Source organism: Ammospiza caudacuta, chromosome 2 (assembly GCF_027887145.1).
Source record: "Ammospiza caudacuta isolate bAmmCau1 chromosome 2, bAmmCau1.pri, whole genome shotgun sequence".
Taxonomy (NCBI): domain Eukaryota; kingdom Metazoa; phylum Chordata; class Aves; order Passeriformes; family Passerellidae; genus Ammospiza; species Ammospiza caudacuta.
Window position 1 is genome coordinate 15,404,555 of NC_080594.1, and position 22,295 is coordinate 15,426,849.

General features: G+C 46.2%; 1 protein-coding gene across 1 annotated transcript in view; it reads right to left on the reverse strand.

Annotated features, from left to right (window-relative positions):
* MAP6 (microtubule associated protein 6) overlaps positions 1-12,317 on the reverse strand; it is a 36,744-nt gene extending 24,427 nt beyond the window's left edge. Inside the window, exon 1 of the mRNA XM_058800155.1 lies at positions 11,599-12,317. Within this exon, the coding sequence (XP_058656138.1) occupies positions 11,599-12,317 (719 nt within the window). The remainder of the gene's footprint in view (positions 1-11,598) is intronic.
* Between the last annotated feature and the right edge of the window lie 9,978 nt (positions 12,318-22,295).

Genomic DNA, 22,295 nt, shown 5'->3' on the forward strand with positions numbered 1-22,295 from the left:
AGCGAAGAGTGCTTTTGTGGCAGAGTGCAAAAAGCACCCAGACATCCATAATTTTTTTCTTTTTATTGTCTTTTTTTGTCCTAACCATGATTGTCCAAAATCTTATTGTCCTAATTTTTTTTTTTATTATTTTATTACTATTAAACTTCTAAAATTTTAACACAAGTGATTGGTGTTTTTCATGCAAAGATAACCCTTTCAATGCTTCAATCCTCCCTCGAGTGAGAGAAAGGAGCAAGATGCAAGCATGTAAAGGAACAACATGAAGATATTGAGGTCAGTGAGGAAGAATTCAAGTCCCAGATGGGAGGGGTGAGAAGATGCCTTATTTATGGAGCTGAAATCCTCTTGTAAGCTATGGAGAAAGGACTCTTTTTTCCTTATGATGCATGAAACCATGGGGAGATGGAAGTGTTCAAATAGATATTGAGTGAAGGCCTTCATGTTAAAGTAAGCAGATGTTGAAATGGCTGTGATCCCATGGGAAGTTTGAACAGAGAAAGAGAGTAGTCCTGTGCTTCCAGGAGAAGAAGATCTCTGTTCCCAGGGTTTAACATGATTTTAGAGCTAGATAATGAGAACTTTTGCCTTTGAACAGCTCATCTTTAAAACAATGCCCCATAAGTTGACATGGCCCATTGACAAGCTGTGGGAAGGCTTGTGGCAATAGTAAGGATTTCATGATGGCAGATTTCCCTGGGTGGCTGCTAGGGGTGAGAAAATTGAGAGCTGTGAGAGAACTGTTTTTTCCCTCTTGTGGAGAAGTCTCCAATACCTTAACAAGAGGGACTTGTCTCCCTAAAGGAACTGAAGAAAGACTATTTTAGAGGTGGTAAACTGACTGGAAATTTAAAGTTTTGTTTCTTTACATTGTCAGTGGGAGAGAAAAGATTGTGGGGGGAGGAAAAGTGTTCTGAAGGGCTTGTTTTGATTCTTACTATTTTTTTCTTTTAGTTGCTTTTAATAAAATTTTCTTTATACCCTTTTAAAGTTTGGAGCCTGCTTTGTCTTTCTCCTAATCCTGTCTCACAGCAGGAAATGAGTGCACTGGTGATTGGCCAGTGCTGAACCCCCCACACTCATCAGTGCATTAACTGGGGAAATCTCAAAATTGGGGAAATCTGAAATTGGCAAACCAAAACCACTACACAAAGTACCAGTTAGAATTACAGGAGGAACATAGTGCTGCAAATGCAAATTGCCTGTTGGATATTTAAGGCATCCTACACCTAAAGAGGCTCCAAGAGAGCTGGAGAGTGACTTTGGACAAGCGCCTGGAGAAACAGGACAAGGGAGAGTGGCTTCCCACTGCCAGAGGGCAGGGTTAGATGGAATATTGGGAAGAAATTCTTCCTTGTATGGTCCTGGCCACAGGTTGCCCAGAGCAGCTGTGGCTGCCCCATCCTTGGATGTGGTCAGCATCAGAGAGTCCTATTGATGGGCTATTCAAGGATGAATCTGAGATAAATGACCCCTAAGTGACATGAAAGACCTGCACAAAACTGAATTTGTAGTCATCAGCTGAGAAAAACCCAAGGAATGACATAAGAACTCGAAAGCTGGTGTCCCTCAGGCTGTCCACCAGTGATCTTGTCAGATCACCTGAACATGGACATCTGTCTACCTGCAGGGTGAGTGTAAATTAATGAAATCAAAGGAAAAAGAGGAAAAATCTAGTTTTCAATATATTTTATAAATAAATATCTTCTCCTTCCACAACATCTTACACTGAACTTCATACAGTAATTTCCTATAATATTTCAAAAGTATAATATCCTTGATCATTTGTTCCTGTGGAAGCTTGAACACATTTCCAGCTCCTGTGCAGCTTCCCACGGGATGTTTACACACAGCAAAGAAGGATGCAGTGTGCACAGCAATTGAGGTCATGGTGATTCCCCTCATTTCCCCTTCTGCACAGCACATAAATGCAGTTTCTATGTCAAGGGCATAACCCTGAACCTGGACATTGCCAGACTTCAGGACCCAGTAATACTTCTGTGGGCTGGAATGTGGTGTTTGCTGAAATCCAGACTGGGGACCCAGGTTAAATCAGAACTGTTTGCAAGTGTTTGGAGACTTTAAAACAAAATACAGCCTCTATTTCAGTGTTTACAGCTCCCTTCATTAGAGCAACATGGGTATGAAAGTGGGGTACAGCAGTGCACCACCTTCACATCTTCACTTTTCCCAGGCCATAATTACAAGTCAAGTCTCTGTTTCCTCCTATTTTGCATCATGTCCCAAGTCTGACATGAAAAGACCAATTTTACACAACCATCCAGTTTGATTTCCCACCCAATTTCCATATTAAATATCAGTGTGACATAGCCCAAAGCCTGGTTACTAGATCCTAGCACTAACTCCTAGGAGCACCCCTACTGCCCAAGAGGGTGTGAGAAAGATGATGATGTGTACATCACCACTGATGATGATGTGTACATCACCACTGATGGACCACTAGACATCAAGACCCAAGACTGAGATAGGATGGGCTGGACAGACACACCTGGCTGCAACGCAAAACCACAGTGTGTTAAATTTAAAGATTATTAAATTTAATAATCCTCCTGGAGTGTCAGGTGTGGTTCTGTTGGAGCAGGGATCCTGTGGAAGGGTGTCGTTTTCCTCTGAAGATCCAGTGGTGGTGTGGATGGGCCAGGTCTTCCTCTGGAAATCCAGTGAAAAAGGCTGCTCTGGTGTCCCAAAATCTCAATTATATCCAGTTAGGAATGCTTGGCTCCTCCTCCTGGGCAGAGCATCCCACAATGGGATGCTGTAATTTTATCAGCCATGCAGTGACACTCAATGGCCCATTAACAGAAGATATTTCCCAGAGGGAGGATTGGTTTGTGGAAGAGATAAAGCAAACTGCCCAATTAACAGAAGATAACTGCCCTACCTCTAAGGGGGCAATAGACACTTATCTTGAAATCCAGAACACCATATAATGAGCTATTAATCAAAATAAAGCAGTTATTAATAAAAAGCAAAATTTGTTTGCAATAGAACACCTGCAATGCTGGATTTAGGGAGAAAAAATGAGTTGGAGTCTAAAGGAGTAACTTGGTGAACAGCCCAGTTTGTGTGTATAGTATTTCAGTAATATATAAAAATAGATATACATAGATATAAACATAATATATAAAACATTAGTATATAAAATATATTAGTCTATAGAAATAAATAATATATAATTACAAATTATTATATATACTTCCAATGTCCTTTATATATGTATATACACATATACCATATATATACGCCTATATACACCTATATATATGTATATATAAAGGACATTGGCAGGATACCCAGATTATTGAGTTATACAACAAGAGAAATAAAAATTCCATTCTATAAAACTTTCCTAAAATGTCCCTTTCCCTCCTGGTTGGTGCTGACCATGATAGCAGAAGAGCATCCCTGCTCTTGCCCCAGTGGAGCAAGGCTTAGCCAAAGACACCATATGAATATATATATATATATATATATATATATATATGTACATACATATATATATAAATACATTCAGATCAGAGCAAAGAACAGTGAGATTGATGCAAGATTGAGTGCAGAAGTTGTTTAGCTGGCAGGAGACAGGAAAAGGAAAGGTCATGCTCTAAATGCAAGACGAGATGTATTTATAACATTATATGTCTTAGTGATTTATTTGAAAAAAGAAAGGATGGGTAATCTAAACTAGTTGATCTCTCTCCTCTTTATTTACTTTGTGTTACAGTGGTGGCTTGAAGCCACCAAGTAAAAGTGTGATCTGGCCTCCAGCATCATCAGCTCGTGCATCCCAAAGAAGGTGGTGGTCTCACCAGACACAGAAGTGTGTGGAAGGGGAGATGTTTGACACGATAACTGACTTAACAGACAAAAGAAATGTGAAAATCTATTTGGTTTCAACAAAACATTTTATCCAGGGCCACGTGAGAAATTATTAATTAAGCCAGTGAACATGAACATCAGCAGAATGGGAACCCAGGCAAGGAAAATGACAGTGATGAATGTTGGAAGGCTGAGCTGCAGCCTGGAAGAAGGTTAGCAGTGTTTAACATTATGGAGGTTGACTTTGGCACTAAAAAAGTAGGGCAACGTTGATGACACATAATGACACAATGCAACTGGGAGCACCAATGTGTAGGATTGGGAAATCACAGGGGAAGGAGGGGATTGACCTTGACTGCCATGTTCAAAATGGAATGAGAACTAGTAGTGAATTCTAGGCTTGGTACGAATCACCAGAATTTATTGCTACGGGATGTAACTGCCTAAGGAGGAGAAGAAGGAGAACAGTATGGACATCCTTGTTATCAAAGAGTAAATGAGGGATTCATAATGAATCCATGATGCCCACAAACACGACTCGTGAGTCTTTAGTAGGAATGAGGACCTCATCTCCAAAGGGCAGTAGTGTCCATCTCTGTTTAAGAAAACGAGATTTCATCTAGGAAGAGCTAGAGAGACAAGGCTGATACCAGGAAGTAAAAATGTTTACTTCTTAGCTACAGAGCCAAACGATGTGGATACTGTACCTGGAGACACTGAGCAGTGACATTTGGGCAGGGGAAAGTCACTAAGTACACCAATAAAACAGAAAAAATATAAGAGAGAAATAAACCAAATAAAACAGCAAACTACAGCCTGTCCATTGGCCCAGACTGTAAATGAGTTGCAAATCATCAGAGAGTGAGGTCTCGGCACAGCCTTCCTGCTGGCATAATGCAACTAAAAATTCTGCATTTCTGAGACACCGCCTTGGGTGTTACTCATAAAGACTAAATAACAAACCAGACAATTGGACTTCGGGGTTCAGAGGGTCCCATCCAGCTCCATGTGCCCAAAGGTCTCTCTGAGGTGACCCAGCTGAGCAGGAGCAGAGGAATAGTTGCTCAAGCATGTTGACTCCATCACCTGAATGCCACCTCCATCTCTTCCTCCTGCCCTACCATGTCCTAAGGCATGCACTGACCAGCTCCAGTCCGCACAGTCAAAGCAGCAAAATTCAGTTTTACCTACATTGCTGAGCAGCTCCCCTTTGGCTTTTGGAGCTGGATGTTGTCCACCTTGAACTGACTGCAGGGAATACATTGCCACGTACTCCAACTTGGATCTTGCAAATGTCCCCAGGTTGGAGACACCACTGGTCTTTCCCAGCTGATGGACTGCATCCAGAGGAGATCAAAAGTGTGGCAGAACAGCTCTCTGCCTGCATGTTGTGGTCTGACACTGGCCAGATGGAAGGCAACCACCACAGATGCTGCTCACTCACCCTCCCCTGCTACAGCTGGGCAGAGCAAAAAAATTAAATGAAGGGTTCATGAGTTGAGATAAGGACTCGGAGAAAACACTCCAAGGGTAGAACAGGCTCAACTTAAAAGTACAAAATGAATTTATTGCTAACAAAGTCAGAGGAGGATAATGATAAGTAAAATAAGCCCTTTAAACACCTTTTATCCCCATTCCTTCCTCCTTCCCACCAACAGCTCAGGGAGACAGCGGGTGGGGTTTGGTCAGTTCATGACCTGAGATCTTCTTCCACTGCTCAGGGAGAGAAGTCCTTCTCCTGCTATGTCATGGGGTCCCTTCCCACGGGAGACAGTTTTCTGTGAACTTCTCCAGCATGGTTCCAATCTCACAAGCACCACACCTCCCAAAACTGCTGCAATGTGAGCATCTTCCATGGGCCAACATTCCTCCCAAAACTGCTGCACCATGGGTCACTCTTCCACGGGGTGCAGCCCTCCAAGGACAGGCTGCTCCAGCCTGGGAGCAGGGCCCCCTCTCTCCACCAGGTCTCCCACTGGATCACAGCCTCCTCCAGGCATCCACTCGCTCCAGCGTGGGCATCTCCCCCACGGGCTGTGGGTGGATCTCTGCATTCCCCATGGATCCATGGGCTGCAGGGGCACAGCTGCTTCACCGTGGACATCACCATGGCCTGCAGAGGAATCTTGGCTCTGACACCTGGAGCACCTCCTGCCCCACTGCCTTTGGTGCCTCCATGTCATTTTCCTCTCGTGTTCTCACCTCCTCCTTTTCTCTGGCTACAAAAACACTGTGTCCCACTTTGTTTTGATTTTCTCCTTAAATGTGTTATCACAAAGGCGTTTCCACCATCTCTAATTTTCCCAGCCTTGGCCAGCAGCATGTCCATCTTCAGAGCCATCAGGGCATGGCTCTGCCAGAAATGGTGGAAGCTTCCAGCACCTTCTCACAGAAGCCACCCCTGTGGCCACCCTGCACTTCCAAAAACCAGGCAGTGCCAAACCAGCAAAGCTTGTATCATCCATCTCCATGCTCTGTGTCTTAATAAACACTAGGGCCATTAGCCATTAGTTACTCATACAACCCATCCCTGTGGAATCAGCAGACACTGTGTCTCCTCCTGCCACTGAAGGTTTGTATCAAGTGACCCCTGAGACAGAGCTCAGCCTTTGCCAGAGCTGCCAACACCTCTCTGAATGGCCTTTTCTGGATGGAAGAAAACATCCTGCCCCTTCCCTTCCACCTCAGAAAACTGGATCCCTCTGCCTACACAGTTACTTTAATACACACTCTCATAGCTGAAAGAACAAGGATTTGGAGAATGGTATCTGCTCAGGAACGTTCTCCAGCAGTGGAGTCTGGGATAGCCCTCACTCATGCTATTAAACCTCTTTAACCTCTCAAACGAAGGTGGTTGCATCCAGACTGATTGTAGGGATAAGTTCTTGGCTTGGGAGTGTGTGCTACCAAACTCAGTGTGAGAAGAGGGCTAGGGACAGTTCTAGGAACTGGAGTGTACATGATGCTTCCACATCCAGGAACATGTCCTGGGACTCTTTTACTTTACTAGTACAGACATTGCTATGGATCTGATCAGAAATTTCAGAAGGCAATGGAAAATCTCCCATCTTACAGCATAAGCAGTGTTATTAGCATTTTCACCAAGATAGGAAATGTCCTCCACTGGAGATTTTCAAGAATAGGTTAGATAAAATCACAGAAACACAGAATGGCTTGGGTTGGAAGGGACCTCAAAGCTTATCTTGTTCCACTGCCCTGCTATGGGCAGGGACACCTTCCAGCAGACCAGGTTGCTCCAAGCCCTGTCCAACCTGGCCTTGGACCCTTCCATGGATGAGGCACCACAGCTTCTCTGGGTACCTGTGCACCCTCACATCTGTGACCCTGTTCACAGGGGTCTTAGGATGAGGGAAGAGAGGAGGATCTGACTCCATGTTTCAGATGGCTTGATTTATTGTTTTATGATATATATTATATTAAAATATATTAAAAGGAATAGAAGAAAGGATTTCATCAGAAGGCTAGCTAAGAATAGAAAAACAAAGAATGGTAACAAAGCCTTGTGTCTCAGACAGAGAGCCCGAGCTAGCTGACTGTGATTGGCCATTAATTAAAACAACCAACCTGGGCCAATCACAGATCCACCTGTTGCATCTACAGCAGCAGATAATCATTGTTTACATTTTGTTCCTGAGGCCTCTCAGCTTCTCAGGAAGAAAAATCCTAAGGAAAGGATTTTTTATAAAAGATGTCTGTGATACACAGCCAAGAATTTCTCCCTGGTATCCCTTCTAACCCTGCCCTCTGACAGTGGCATGCCATTCCCCCTTGTTCTGCCCCTCCAGACCCTTGCCCAAAGTCCCTCTCTGGCTCCTGGAGCCCCTTTAGGCACTGACAGGGGCTCTGAGGTCTCCCCAGATCCTTCTCCCGTCCAGGCTGAGCACCCCCAGCTCTCCCATCCTGTCTTCAGAACAAGGAGGAGCATGGATTTCCTGCCCTTCTGTACCTTGGTCCAGCCTTCCTGTGTGGACATCCCTCCCCAGATAATCTCTGCTGTGTCTCTGAAAAGCAGGCAGCAAGTGTCCAGTGCTGACTCATTCATCTCTGTAGCTACTACAGATTCTCATTTGCTCCACATCCTCAGTACCTCCAGGGTTTGGGATGAATGACAGAACATTAGCAACAGGCAATTCATTAGTACTAGAAGCAGCCCAAAATTTTCCATTGAAGCCTTTATTGTCTTGTTTCCTCTGCTAGGAAAGGAAGTTGGTGGGAGGGAAAAAATAATTGGTTTGGTAAAAAAAAAAAATTAAATCTGGTTTCACAGTATTACTTCTTGGGGGAAATTAATTTTCTTAGTACTCATTTTGATACCTTACAAAGGGGGTAAATGTTTCCTTTAAGTTTTGTATCTTTTTATTTTCAGGGAATAAAGATAACAAAAGAAGCAGAATGCAAGACAAAGAAGAAGGGGGAAACAACACCCAAGAAACACCTAATTCTATCATTTTCCCATAATTTCCAGATAAAAATGGAAAGCATTCATTCATTCCTTCTTTTATTTTTGCCAAATGTGCTTTTAATTGTTTCACATCCACCAGCAAATGCCACTGTGAGGACATTTTGTTGCTTGTTCCCTGTGATCCCAAACCCCCAGAGCCAAGTCCAGTCCACTCCATCCTTTGGGAGAAATGCTCTGCCCATCCCATCCAGAAGTTCAGGAGGAGAAATCCCCTCACCCAACACAGATAAAGCCCTCACAAAATTGAACAAGAAACAGCTTCATCCACCACCAGAGGCTTTCAGTGGGGCTTGTCACTGACCTGGCTGAAGGATTTCCTGCTCCTTGGTGTCCTTCAGGGTCCACAGGCCACCCTGGGAAGCAGGACCAAAGGGAAAGGAGAAGCAGGACCAAAGGGAAGGGAAGGGGGAGTGAAGGAGATGTAACCTGCCTTGGCTACCTATAAACTTGGGCAGCTCATGTGCTGGGGAGGGAAACTGAGGCAAGAAGCCCCTTGCTCGACCATTGCACACCCAGTGAGAGCAGTGGGAAAAAGTCCATAAATAAATCCCATATATAACTGAATAGCTAATAAATTATAGTTAATGGATATATGCATATAAAAAAAAATAATGTAAATACTATGAATAAGAGAAATAAATGCTAGAAATACTGGAAATAAATCCTATTTATTCTGTAGGATCCCTGGGCACAGGCAGTCTCTGGCAGACATCCACACTCCTGCCCCTCTGGCCTCACTGAAGGCTTCTGGCTCAAATGCTGATACAAACAAATCCCCCATCCCTCTCGCTGGGAGGAACCTCCATCTTCCATGGACATCACCACCAGGCACCACCTCTGTGTGGAGCTGGGAGGAGGTCACAAGCACATGGTCTCCGTGATATTCATCTGTCCAGGAACACAGAGGTTAAAAAAGAGAATTCTTCCCTTTAGCATGGACTTCCCCCATGACCTTGGGCTAGTTGCTGACTCTATCCCTTGCTCTCAGGTATTCCTCACATGGAAATAATACCCAGTGGGACAGAGCAAGCTTAAAAACTCCTGCTGGTCTGCTCTTTGGTTTCACCAAGGAATTGTTTCCCAGCCTTGGAAACATGGGTTTGCAGCAGTAACAGAGGACTGTAAGGGAATCTCCCCCTGACTCTCTGCTGATGGAGAACCTTCATCCATGCACAAGGAACAAAGCCCCATGTGAGCCACCCTTGCTGCTCTCTAGCAAGAGGTCATGAGGGGGTAATTTTTGGCTGCTGGGTGGCCCATAAGGTTGCCCCAATAGGCTGTGAGTCTCCATCCCTGGAGATGTACAACATCCACCCAGCATGTCAGCAGCCAGGCTCTTGGCCGTAATTAGAATTGGGAGAATTTGGGTTTTTTATAAGAATCCAAACAATAAACAACACTTAGAAGATGCCTAATTTGAACAGAAAATGAGAACAATTAGCCAAAACATCACTTAGGCATTAATGAAGAGGCGCTTATGTTCTATGGCTGAGCGTCAGAGCAAACATTTCTGCAAGGAAGAAAAACATGGAAGTGGGAGAGCACTTTCCCAGGCGGAAAGAGAAGCCCTGAGAGTATTGTGAAAGCCAACAAGCAGCACAAAGAATCCTTCTAGTTCCTCTTAGGTTTAACATCCCTGCTGATCCAACCCCTTTCCTTGGGGAGGAATCCTAGCCCAGTGCCTTAGGTGCAGAGTGGAGGGATAGGAAGGTGAGCAATCTGCATTTAAATATGCAAATAAATCCCATTATCCTTTGTAGCAGTGGACCAGAAACAACACATCAGCTCTCCAGTTCCAGGAGAGAGCTTTCTGCTTTAGCCCTGCTGTCTCCAGCCCAGACCTTACAAGGTGAGCAGACAAAAAGCTGAGTCTCAGTTCACAGCAGATTTCAGGGCTGTGTCACTCCCAGAGACTCCTTTCCCAACATTCTTCAACCCTGCAAAACAGAGGCCCCAAAAATCCCTGGGCACTTTCTCGTGTCTCAGCCAAGCACCACCATCACACCTGCATGCACCTGAGCCTCCAGCATTACCCAGTGAGAGTTAAGAACTGATGCCAAATGACAGCAAAAATCAGGATCTCACTGCTTGAACTGTTTCCCACTTAGGGAGGGGGGAAAGCAGATGACTGTCAGCTTTGCTCAGTGGGACAGAGGAGGCAAGTCCCAGCTTCATCTGAAATCTGCATGAATGTGTTGCCTGCTTGATGGCCCGGTGTCACCTCTAATCTCCCCAAGAAGGAAAATAAATCATTCAGAGGCATAAACACCTCAGCATTCACACAGCTATAAGGAAAAGCAAAACGGCTGCAATCACACTTTTTGTCACCGCAGCTTTGCTCTATGCCACTTCCACCCTGGCAGGGGTGGGCTCCGCCAAAGAAAGTGCTGGAAAACACAACTGCAGCAAGCCCTCCTTGCAAGCGTACACGCAGGGCAGCCACCCCATCACTTGTTTCTGCATTCCCAACACATCGAACGCCCTGACCCGGAGAGAAACAACAACAGCGGCTCGCTGCGAGGAGTTTCACACTCGGAATCCCAAACAAGGTCTCTGCTGCCGAAGTGAAATAAGGGCATGCATTCCTAGCTAGCTGGGGAGATGCTGGGGGGACAGAGGGATGTGTCATCCCCTGCTGCGCTGCATTAAAACATGGCAGCGTCTGAAGGCTGCCCCACCCAAACGGCCTAGGATGCGTGTCCCTCATCCTGGAGCATCCAGGGATGCTTTGTCTTGAGCGGGGCCAGCCTGAGACGCTTCCTGGGATGCTCCTGCCCCTGGGTGGGGCACCCATCTGTCCATGATGCGGTCAGGCTGCCGGTCCTCTGGGCTGGCTGCAGCCTGACACCCAGGGATGTGCTTGGCAAGGACCAGAGGTGACTTGCACATTCCACAGAGGTGACCCCAAACATTACCCCTGCGGAAATCCAAGGTGGTAGGTGTCTTTGAATTTTGGAATGAACAGGGGGGGGGGAACACAAAGACACTCAAAGCTGCTGCCAAACCCAACAAACCGCCAACAAAAAGTGTCCATGTATTCACTACCTGCACAATACCTCCTGCTCCATCATCGATTCCCAGAGAGATGGGAAATTTAAGGACACTCCCTGCGCAGGAAATCGGCAAGCCAAGCCCCCCCGGAATGTCTCACAGCCTCACTCCCAGAGTGGGATGCTCCTCCAGGGAAGCGCACAGGGGCTGGATAAGAGCTGAGGAGGGGCCGGCGGGGTGGGGATCAGGATGGATACCGAGGGTGGGGGGAGGATATGTCTTCTCACCTGTAGGACGAGCTGACCCCCGCCGCCACCTCCTCTTTGATCTGCCTGTTGACAGCATCGGCAGCCGCCCGGCCTCGGCTCGGCTCCGCCGGCTGCCCGCCCGCCTCCTCCGCCTTCCTCCGACCCTTGTCTCTCCCATCCCCGGCCCGCGCTGCTTTGGGATGCTCATCCTCCGCCTCGGGGTGCTCCTCCTTCTTCTCGGGAGCGATGTGCACCTTCCGCCGCTTCTCCTGAGCCGGCTTCTCCGGGGGAGCGCGGTCCAGGGCCAGGACGGGGGAAGGTCCCGGTTTGGGGATCCAGGGATGGTCGCCCCGCTTGGGGATAGGCCAGGCACGGAAATCCTTCTGGTACTGCGTCTCCTTCTCGAAGGGAGTGTCCGAGGGCTGGTACTCGCTCTTGGGCTTGCAGCTCGGCTCCGGCCGCTGCACCTTCCAAGGCTTGTAGTCGTGCCGCATCACCGAGTCGGCCGGGGGGGAGGCGTGCGGAGCCGGGCCGGGCCGGGCGGCGCCGGGAGCCGGCTCAGCTCCCGCGGCCGCCGCAGCCGCCTCGCCGCCCGGCTGGGTCTCGATGGGCGCCGCGGGGCGCGGCGGGGGCGCGGCGGGGTGCTCGGTGGCCTCCGAGTATTTGGTGAAAACGAGCGGGACGGCGATGTCCGCCTTGTCCAGCTGGTTCCAGAAGCGGGCGATGCAGCAGGCACGGGTGATGCAGGGCCACGCCATGGCGGCCCCGCGCCGGGAGCGACCGCTCCGCGCTCCGAGCCCCGCACCGCTCCCCGCCCCGAGCTCCGCGCTCCGCCCGCAACGCGGAGGCGGGGACAGCGGGAGGGGCTTGCACGCACACGGACACGGCACGCACACGCGGGACACACCTGCACGTCCCCGCACGACACACGGTGTCATACATGGCCATGGGTGTGCCCACATCTGCACGGCTACACAGCTCACACACATGTGAGGATGGCTATGTGTGTGTGCCCACACCTGCACGGCCGCACACACTTGTAAACACATGTGAAACACACCCATGCACGTGTGCACACGCATGCTTGGTCACAGGCCTGCACACACATGTACACGGCACTCAGGTGTGCACTCACTTGCATGCAGGGTGACAGAAACCTGCACATGCTCATTTTATAAAGCTCGTGTGTGTGTGCACGCAGCCGCACTGCCACAGACCTGCACAGCTGCACACACAGGAGGAGACACATCCATGTGCGCACAGACCTGCATACTTCAGACACACCTGCACAATCACACGCCTGCACACATGCATACCAAACAGGCAAACCTAACAAACACTCCTCTGTGTGCGCACACGTGCATCGTCACACACCTGTACACACATGGGCGAGTCACATACACGCATGTGTGGACACACCTGCACAACTGATCACACACATCCACACATATTTGCAAGGTGCCCATGTGTGCAAACACGTGTGGTCACACACACACCTGCATACATACGTAAGAGATGTGTGTGTTTGTGTGCACACATCTGCACAGTCACACACAGCTGCACGCACATGTGCAGACATGCCCATGTATGCCTGCATGTAACTGCAAGGACAGATACCAGAGCACAAACATGCAGGAAATGCCCATGCATGTGTGCAGACACACTAATGCGTGGTCACATACCTGCACACATGTGTGCAGGGTGCCCATGTGTTTGTGCACATGCGTGCATGGTCACTCACACCTGCACACACTCACTCATGTACAGGAATGCAAACACACATGCAAGGCACCCTTGTGTGCACAGGCATATTGCACGTGCACACACATGTCAACTGCACACAGACATGTGGACATGCAGAACCACACAAATCACATTCACATGTGCAGGTTCTCATGTAAGTGTGTATGCAGTGCACACTGACATTTGTACACACAGATGTGCACACGTGTGCACACATGACTGTACACACATGCAAGCACATCCAAACACATGCACGTATACTCAAACCTGTACACATACACAGATTCACAAAATTCACAGAATCACGAGGTTGGAAGAGATCTTCAGGATCATCAAGTCCAACCCATGCCCTAACTCCTCAACTAAACCATGGCACCGAGCACCATATCCAGTCTTTTTTAAACACATACAGGGATGGTGACTCCATCTCCCCGGACAGACCATTCCAGAACTTTATCACTCTTTCCCTGAAAAACTTTTTCCTGATATCCAACCTGTATTTCACTTCCCAACACTCATCCCTGCACACACATCACAAACATGCACATGAACAACTGAAAATGCACTCCGTGCTCACACATGCACAGTGGTATCCACACCTGCACTCACATGTGCAAGCACATACATGCACACAGACATAAGCATGAACATGCACACACATATGGACACACACAGAGCTAGACATGTCTGTCCACTCACACGTGCACATGCTGCATATGCACATTTGTGTGCACAAGCACATTCCTATATGAACATGCATGCACACACATGCACATGTGCACATACATGCAGATGCATACACGTGTCCAGTCTCACAAATGTGCACGTGCCTTACACATGCATGTGAACACGTGAACAGATGCACCCATGAGCAGACAGACATAGACACAACATGTGTGTGCTCCCATGTGCATGCACTCATGCACAGATACTTGCTTATGTGTACACATATGAGAGCTGCCCAGGTGTGTGCACACGTATGTGCAGACACACACACACACACACACACACACTTCATTATTTCCTTTTCGCCTCTTTTGCAGTTGCAAACCCACACCAAAACAGCCCCACCCATCTCCTGCTGACGGCTTCTTCTGAAATCTGATTCCCAGGGTGGATTCCCAGCCCCAAATCCCACCCTCCTTTCTAGCTTTGCCTCCGCCTTCACCCCATCCATCATGCCAGCCCTCCAACCCTTCTGCCATCCCTCTGTTTCTGCATTCTGCCATCAGTCCCTCCACCCCTACCTCACTCTATTCCTCTCTCTCTTTCTCCATCACTTCATTCCTCCATCACTTTATTACTCCATACCTCCATCTTTCCATTCATCCCTCCATTCCTCTCTATCTCCATCCCATTCTCCCACTGTCCCTCCATCACTCCCTCAACCCCTCCATTCTTCTCTGCATCTTTGTCTTTATTCCCTGGTGCCAATAAAGTCCATTTACACCCAAATCACATCCACACTTGGAGCCCTCCAGCCTTTGTCAGCCTTGCAGCACTGCCAGCATTTCCACTGGGAGCAGAACTCAAATAAAACCAGGGAAATCCACACACCCAAATGCTGAATTACAAAGAGAAAAAGCAATTCCCACTCACAGTGACTGCAGCTGCTGGGAGTGCAGTGAAAAGCAGGATTATGCCTGTGGGGATTGTTTCTCTACTCTAATGCTTTGTATTCCCTTATTGAGTCTTAGGCCCTGAGGACTTTGAGCTTGGGTTTGGTATTTTTCTTCGCTTGTCTTTGCCTGAAATGGCTTAATTTCATTCTTACCTGCAGGCAAATTGTGGAAACTCATTTTAAGGATGGTATTGGAGCACTCAGTGCTGGGGATGGATGGCTCAAAGAGCCGCCTTTGGAAAGAGAAAAAATAAATTTCAACTAGAGGTGTCCTTACACAGACATTACTTTGTCTTCCAGAACTGTATCACTCCTGCTATTACATCCAATGCAATTAAACGTGAGGATTGCAATTAAAGATTTAGGAAGCTCCTCAGTATTTCCCAAGCTGGGACCCAAGCCATAGTGCTCTGGAGCATCAATGCAGTGTGTATCACCTTTGTAAGTGTGCAGTGTGCTCCTGCACATCCACAATAGATGTGCTTATCCCTGCTTAGGCTGGGCTTTGAAACAGAATCACAGAATCATTGAGGCTGGAAAAGTCCCCTAAGATCACTGAGTCCAACCATTCCATCAGCACTGCCAAGGCCACCACTAAACATGTCTGTGAAAAACACGTTCACTCTCCTGAGAAAATTTAAAAAGTTGAATAAAGGACAATAGGAGACAAGGACCACAGAGCAAAGGTTATTATGGCCAGGTGCATCTTGGCACTCAGCCAAAACCACACTGTTATCTTTGGAGATACACCTTAAATACCTTTTCCCTTACATCAGCTATTGCATATTCATAGACCCTTATGCATAATAAACTTTTCCCAAACTAGTTTACATATTTTTACATGGCCCTTCCTTGAGTCCACCTTTTTAGAGCGTACATATCCCTTGGTTGTGATTTTAGTCCGTTTTTATCATCATCTTCAGTTTTGGGCCTGGGTCCACACTGTTTTCAGACAGTGAGTGCTGATAGTTGGCATATCTGTAGCATGTGTCCTCATCCTGTGTTCACTGGATGTTATCCCATCCAAGCAGGCATTTTAACACAAGCATACTTATATCACTATTTCACTACTATGTCTGAGCTTAATTAACACCAGAAATAAAAACTATATCTTTATGACAAAGTTACTTCAACATTACACATATAAAATCCATTTTAATATCTGTGAAAAGCCAATATTATAATATGTGTCTATAACATGTCCCAAATGCCTCATCTGCATGGCTTTAAAATCCCTCTGGGGATAGGGATTTCACCACTGCCCTGTGCAGTCTTTGCCACAGCTTGACAATCCTGCCCATGAAGAATATCCAGTCTAAACCTCTCCTTGTGCAACTTGAGACCATTTCCTCTTGTCCTGTTGCTTGTTACCTGGGAGCAGAGCCCAACCTCCACCTGGCTCCAGCCTCCCTCCAAGGAGTTATTATGAATGGAGGTGAGCTTAGACAAGTCCTGCCTTTGGCTCAGATCTCTGGCACTGCTCTGTCTGGGGCAGCCTGCACCCAGATCGCTCTTGTTCACAAGTTCTTAATAATGGCTGATCGGGTCTATTACAAAATGAATTATTTATTGAATAGGCACAAAATTAACAGATATAACACTTTGAACAGATTACTTACTACACAGGAAAAAACAAAACCAACTCCTAGTAGATAAAATACAGTGCACAATAAAAAGGTACCTATATTAGAGCTAGCTAAGAGATAGTATAGATTAGGATTCAGTGTAACTTACCACCACATTGATGATGGAGTACACACAGAATTCTTTCACTCAGTTTTCAGGGAAGTATCCACAGAATTTGCATCTAAACTCTGGGGAGAAGTCATTCACATTTCCAAGGTGTGTGTAGGAGGCTTCTGCCTCTGTGAGAGTTTGTGTAGCTTTTATAGTTTGCAAACTGAAGTGTCTCTCAGTCAGGAATTCCAGCTTATCTCCCCACATCTTGTTCCCAAGGCCAGTTGTTTATTGGGAATCCCACCTGACAGAGAGAAATAACTCACCAGGTAGGCAAGCTGCCCTGTGTTAGCTCATCAATTCATGTAGGGCAGGGAGAATGTCTGGAGCTGTGCACCATCTGATGGATAGAGCAGATAAGCTCTACTGTGGTGGGGGGGAAGTCCTGCCCCAGGAGTTGAAGACAGTGAGCAGGTTCCCCATTTTCTCCAGGTTGAAAGGTGAAAAGGAGCCTTTTTTCCTCCAGGTTGAACCCCCCCTTATCCCTCAGCCACTCCTCATGTTCCAGACCCTTCCCCAGCTCCATTCCCTTCTCTACATGGTCCAACTCCTCAATGTCCTTGTCAGAGTGAGGGGCCCAGAACTGTCCCCAGGACTGGATGTGCCTCAGCAGGGCTCAGCACAGTGGGATGGTCACTGCCCTGGTCCTTTTTGGACACACCATTGCTGACAGATGGAGTGCCCTTGTCCTTTTGCCTATCTGGGCACACCTAGGATCATGTTTAGCCACTCTCAGCCTGCACCCCTTGGTAGTTTTCAAGCAGCTGCAGGGGAGCTGTGGGGGCTCCAATGAATCATCATGAAAGTGCTGTTGTCAGACCCCAGCTCTGTGTTTCCATGCACACTACAGGTAAATGGCAAACAGCTTTTGCATTTGTTATAGATGAGTAATGGGATGATTGCCTCTCACAATTAAGGGATGAGTATTGTGGGTACGTTAAGAGAAGCTTTATTGATGTACAGTTAAGTTATTGTGGTTTGTTGTTCAGATGTCCTCTGTTCTGCCCACAGTCCCCTTCCCCTCCTGGTATTGTTGCCACCAGACAGCCTCAGTTGTCAGGGCTGTCCAAGACATGTGGAGGGAAGGCATGTACCTGTGAGAAACAACTGCTTACTTGATAAATTTAAAAAGATTTATTAAACCTTAACAAAAATACAACAAAGGACTACATATGGAAAAAGCTGCAGCACTGGGAACTGCTCTCATGCACGTCATGTGTCCAGTTCATCTTCCAGATGGATGCTCAGTCTTTTATACCCTGGGGGTTGCACCAGCCGGCCCAGCCCTCCCAAAGTCTGTCACTCAGCTCTTCTTTGCCATTTATCAGTGGAGATTGCTCTCTTGTGACTCCATTGGAGGTCAGGTGTTGCCGTGCTGCACCCCCTGAGCAACCCCTGAGCTTTTCCATTCCCCACTGCCCCATGCCAGGGACACCTGTGCAGCTTCTTTGTACCTGTCCTGGACAGCCCCGGCTGTGTGACGGCAGCAATACAGGGGGAAGGGAACTGTGGGGAGAGCAGAGGGCATCTAAACTACAGTAACATAACTGTACATCACTAAAGCTGTTCTTAATATTCACACAATAGTTATCTTTTAATTGTGAGATTCAATCATCTCATTATCCATCTACAGCATATCCAGCCCCTTGCACGGGGCAGTTGGGAATGGGGAAAGCTTGTTGCTGGGGGGCACACCATGACAACACCTGACCTCTAATCAAGTTGCAAGAAAGTCTCCACCAAAGGAGGATGAAGAAGAAGTTAACTGGTAGATTTTGGCGGGGGGACCAGGGTTGCCTAGTGCAACCCCTGGGGCATAAAAGGCAGAGCAGCCATTTTGTAGACAAGCACATGGCGGCTGGTAATGCGCTCCCAGCTCGCTGCTATTTTTCCTTATTCCGTCCTTTGTTGTGTTGTGTAAATGTTTAAGAAACCTTTGAAATTTTTAAAAGTGAGTGGTTGTTTCTCACACATTGAATGGACTATGGTATTACAAAAAAAATGTATATATGTATAGAAACAGGAACAAGGAAAATTGGAAAAGAATGACCTTATGATGGTGACCCAAGGTCTGGAAGGAAGATGTGCAATCAAAGTACTGCAATGGGATCAAGCTTTCTGACTGGTGAAGTTCAAGACTGTGTTTATTTTTAAATGGTCTCAATAATTTCATTTATCTTAAAGCTGCCATGGTGATTTTTGAGAGTGTGAACCCAGTCTTGCTCTGAGAACTGCTGCCCACAGAGGCCTTGTGCATGTTTGTGGACTTTCCTGCAGAAAACCTTTCGAAGTGTGTTAAGAAGGATGAAGAAAGTCTCACAGATATGTATGCTTGGCAGAAAGATTTTTAAATGTAGAGTCTGAAGAAAGAATAGAAATGAAAGCAAGTTTTGATATAGAAGGAAAGAATTGCTGAACCAGTTTTACTGGATAACCAAGAAAGCAAAGGGTATGTTAGTTAGAAGGGGTTTTTATGACTTAGAGCAAAGGATAAACCCACCTCAAACAAGAAGATGTTTTTACCAAGCAGAAAGATAGCACAGGCAAACAAGCCTGCCAATGCTGCAAGTAGAAAAAAGGTCTCAGAATTTTCCACTGCAAAAAAACTGAAAAACAACTTCTAGTTTAAACTGTAACATACTAACTTTTAGTGACTGGAGAATAGTAACATGAATATGGTAATTATAGTAGTTATGATAGGCTACAGATAAAAGTTAAAGTATAGATTGGTTCTTCTGTATTAAGATGCTCAGCAAAGAAAAGTATATAATGCAATGTAACCAAAACCAAAGGGTCTCCAGGCCTGCCTGCAGCTGGAGCTGGCAGCTGTGGGCACAGGCTCTGTCACCCAGGACCCTGGACTGCTGTAATGTATTGGATACAATAAACTGCATTTTGGAGAGTGACCTGGAGTCCTGCATCCCTCATTCAAGCTCATATTAATGGCGCCCACGTTTTAGTTGGCAAAGTCTGACTTATGGGCAGTAAGAGACCTCCTGGTGAACTCAGAAGGAAGCAGCTGCAGGGATCAGGCACCTGAAGGAGGGTGACCAGAGCCCGGACAGGAATTGCTGCTGGACAGTACCTGGATCGGAGCCCCAGTGTGCAGCACCTGCTGCATAGCTGAACAGAAGGTGAGCACTGGGAATAACAGGGCAAAATAGGTCTGTCACTCAGAGGGATGTGTATCAGCATTTAAAATCTTTGATTAAATCCAGTCCAAGTAAATTACCAAAAAAGTAAATTAAAAATCTTCTAGCATGCACTGTGGAAAATGCGTATTTTATGCTTGGCTTTTTGCAAATATTAAAATGAATATTATATGTGTTATGTTAGAAAGTAATGCTGTATTAATTTTCTTAAGTAGTGGGTTAAATATAGTTTTAGCTTATAACATAATGTTAAAATAGAAACTATGCTATGTAGGATACTTTTTCTAAAGAAAGGACTCACAGCGAGATAGCAGCCACAGGATACCTAAATCTTTCAGAGAAAGGGAATTTATTGCTCCATTATCAGAAGAAACGAACTTTTCCTGCCTCGCTCAAGCAGAACGACGCCGTCAGGATTAAGAGGAAGAAGCTGACACTGACCAGACAGAATCCTGTGTTTGAATGGAATTTATGCATCATGTATGAGGTGTATGAATATGCAACAGGCTGTTGTTTTTAAGGGTTAATCCTCTGTTAACGGGTGTCCTTTTTGGGCTTATGCTGCCCAGAAAAAGGTACCCGGACTGTCTGTAACTCTTTTTTTTAATTGTCTCATATTGTCCTAATCCTACTTGTCCAAGTTTTAATTACTCTAATTATTTTACTATTTTTATAACCATTTTGTTACCATTAAACTTTTAAAATTTTAAAAACGAGTGACTGGCGTTTTTCCCATGCACTGAGATCAAATACACAAATGCCGATCCCAGTCTCTACACCAGAGACTACGGGGACTCCGTAGGGGTCAAAATATTCAATGCTATTTCTCGCCGCGACAAAGCAGCGGATTTAGCCCCCGCTTGCCGCACGCTGGTAGAAATCTTTTGCAGCCTTTCCCCCCTGCCATTCCACCTGGATCCTCCTCCCCGTTTCCAGGTTCTGGGGAGGAAACGCTCCCTCACTTTCCAGCCTCGCCCAGGTTCTGCAGCCGCGGGGAGCGGGGGCAGGGACGGAAGGAAACCGCAACTGCGGCTGCGGTGGCGGAGGTAAAATAACCTGGAAACTGTTCTGCCTCAGGAGATGAGGCTGAGCCTTGAAATACAAGACTAAGAAACCCCGAGAAACAACCAGATTTGTTTAAAAACGACCCCAGGCACTCCCCAGTGCCTACAGGAGAGGTTTCAACCCCAAAAGAAATGGCGAGCCCCTCCGGAAATTGAGGAAATTACAGAGAGGGTTTTACACCAGGGCAGCCCCCACGGCCCGGGCACCGCGACCCTGCGGGCGCTGCGGGCGCTCGGTGCACCCAAGGCGGGAAGGACCGGGATGGGGCGGGGAGTTGAATCCGTAGGGACAGCAGGACCCGCCACTGTGAAAAATGCGTGTTTGATGCTTGGCTTTCCGCAAATATTAAAATGAATATTTTATGTGTTATGTGAGAAAGTTATGCTGTATTATTAAATATAGTTTTAGGTTATAACATAATGTTAAAATAGAAACTATGCTATGTAAGATACTTTTTTTAAAGAAAGGACTCGCACTGAGATAGCAGCCACAGGACACCTAAATCTTTCAGAGAAAGAGAATTTATTGCCCCATTATCAGAAGAAACAAACTTCTTCCCACCTCACTCAGCCCTGAAGACGCCGTCAGGATTCAGAGGAAGAAGCTGACTCTGACCAGACAGAATCCTGTATTTGAATGGAATTTGTGCATCATGTATGAGGTGTATGAATATGCAACAGGCTGTTGTTTTTAAGGGTTAATCCTCTGTTAACGGGTGTCCTTTTTTGGGCTTATGCTGCCCAGAAAGAGGTACCCGGACTGTCTGTAACTCTTTTTTGTTTATTGTCTCATATTGCCCTCATTCAAATTGTCCAAATTATTATTACTCTAATTATTTTACTATTTTTATAACCATTTTATTACTATTAAACTTTTAAAATTTTAAAAACATGTGATTGCCATTTTTCACAGCCACCACCACCAAGAATCACTGAGGGAGCCAAAAAATCACCCCCCAGATATCCTACTCTTGAAGCTAGCAAGGCTTTACAGAAAATTACCAATGGTCTGCAAAATAGACAAACACATCGCTATGTTCCAGATAAACCTTCTTTCCTTGCAGTCCTAGGAGAAACACTGAGACTGTATGGCCTCATATTTCAATGGGACTCCTCTCAAAATGATCCTTTGTTGATAACTGAATGGGTTTTTCTTGCTTACAGGTCACCAAAGATAATCTTCCCATCTTTAGAGATGATTTCTCAAATTAACATCAAAGTGCAAGGCTTCTTTCTATAGCAGGTGACAAATCTGCAATCATCCGTTTACCTATGATTGAATCCTATTTTGATTGGGCAATGCAAAAATCAGAAGATTTGCTGTATGCTTTGTTAGATTTTCCACGTGCTTGCTCCATTCATTATCCAGCACACAATTTGATCAAAGCTATATATTATGCTACAAAGAGAAACCCCTGA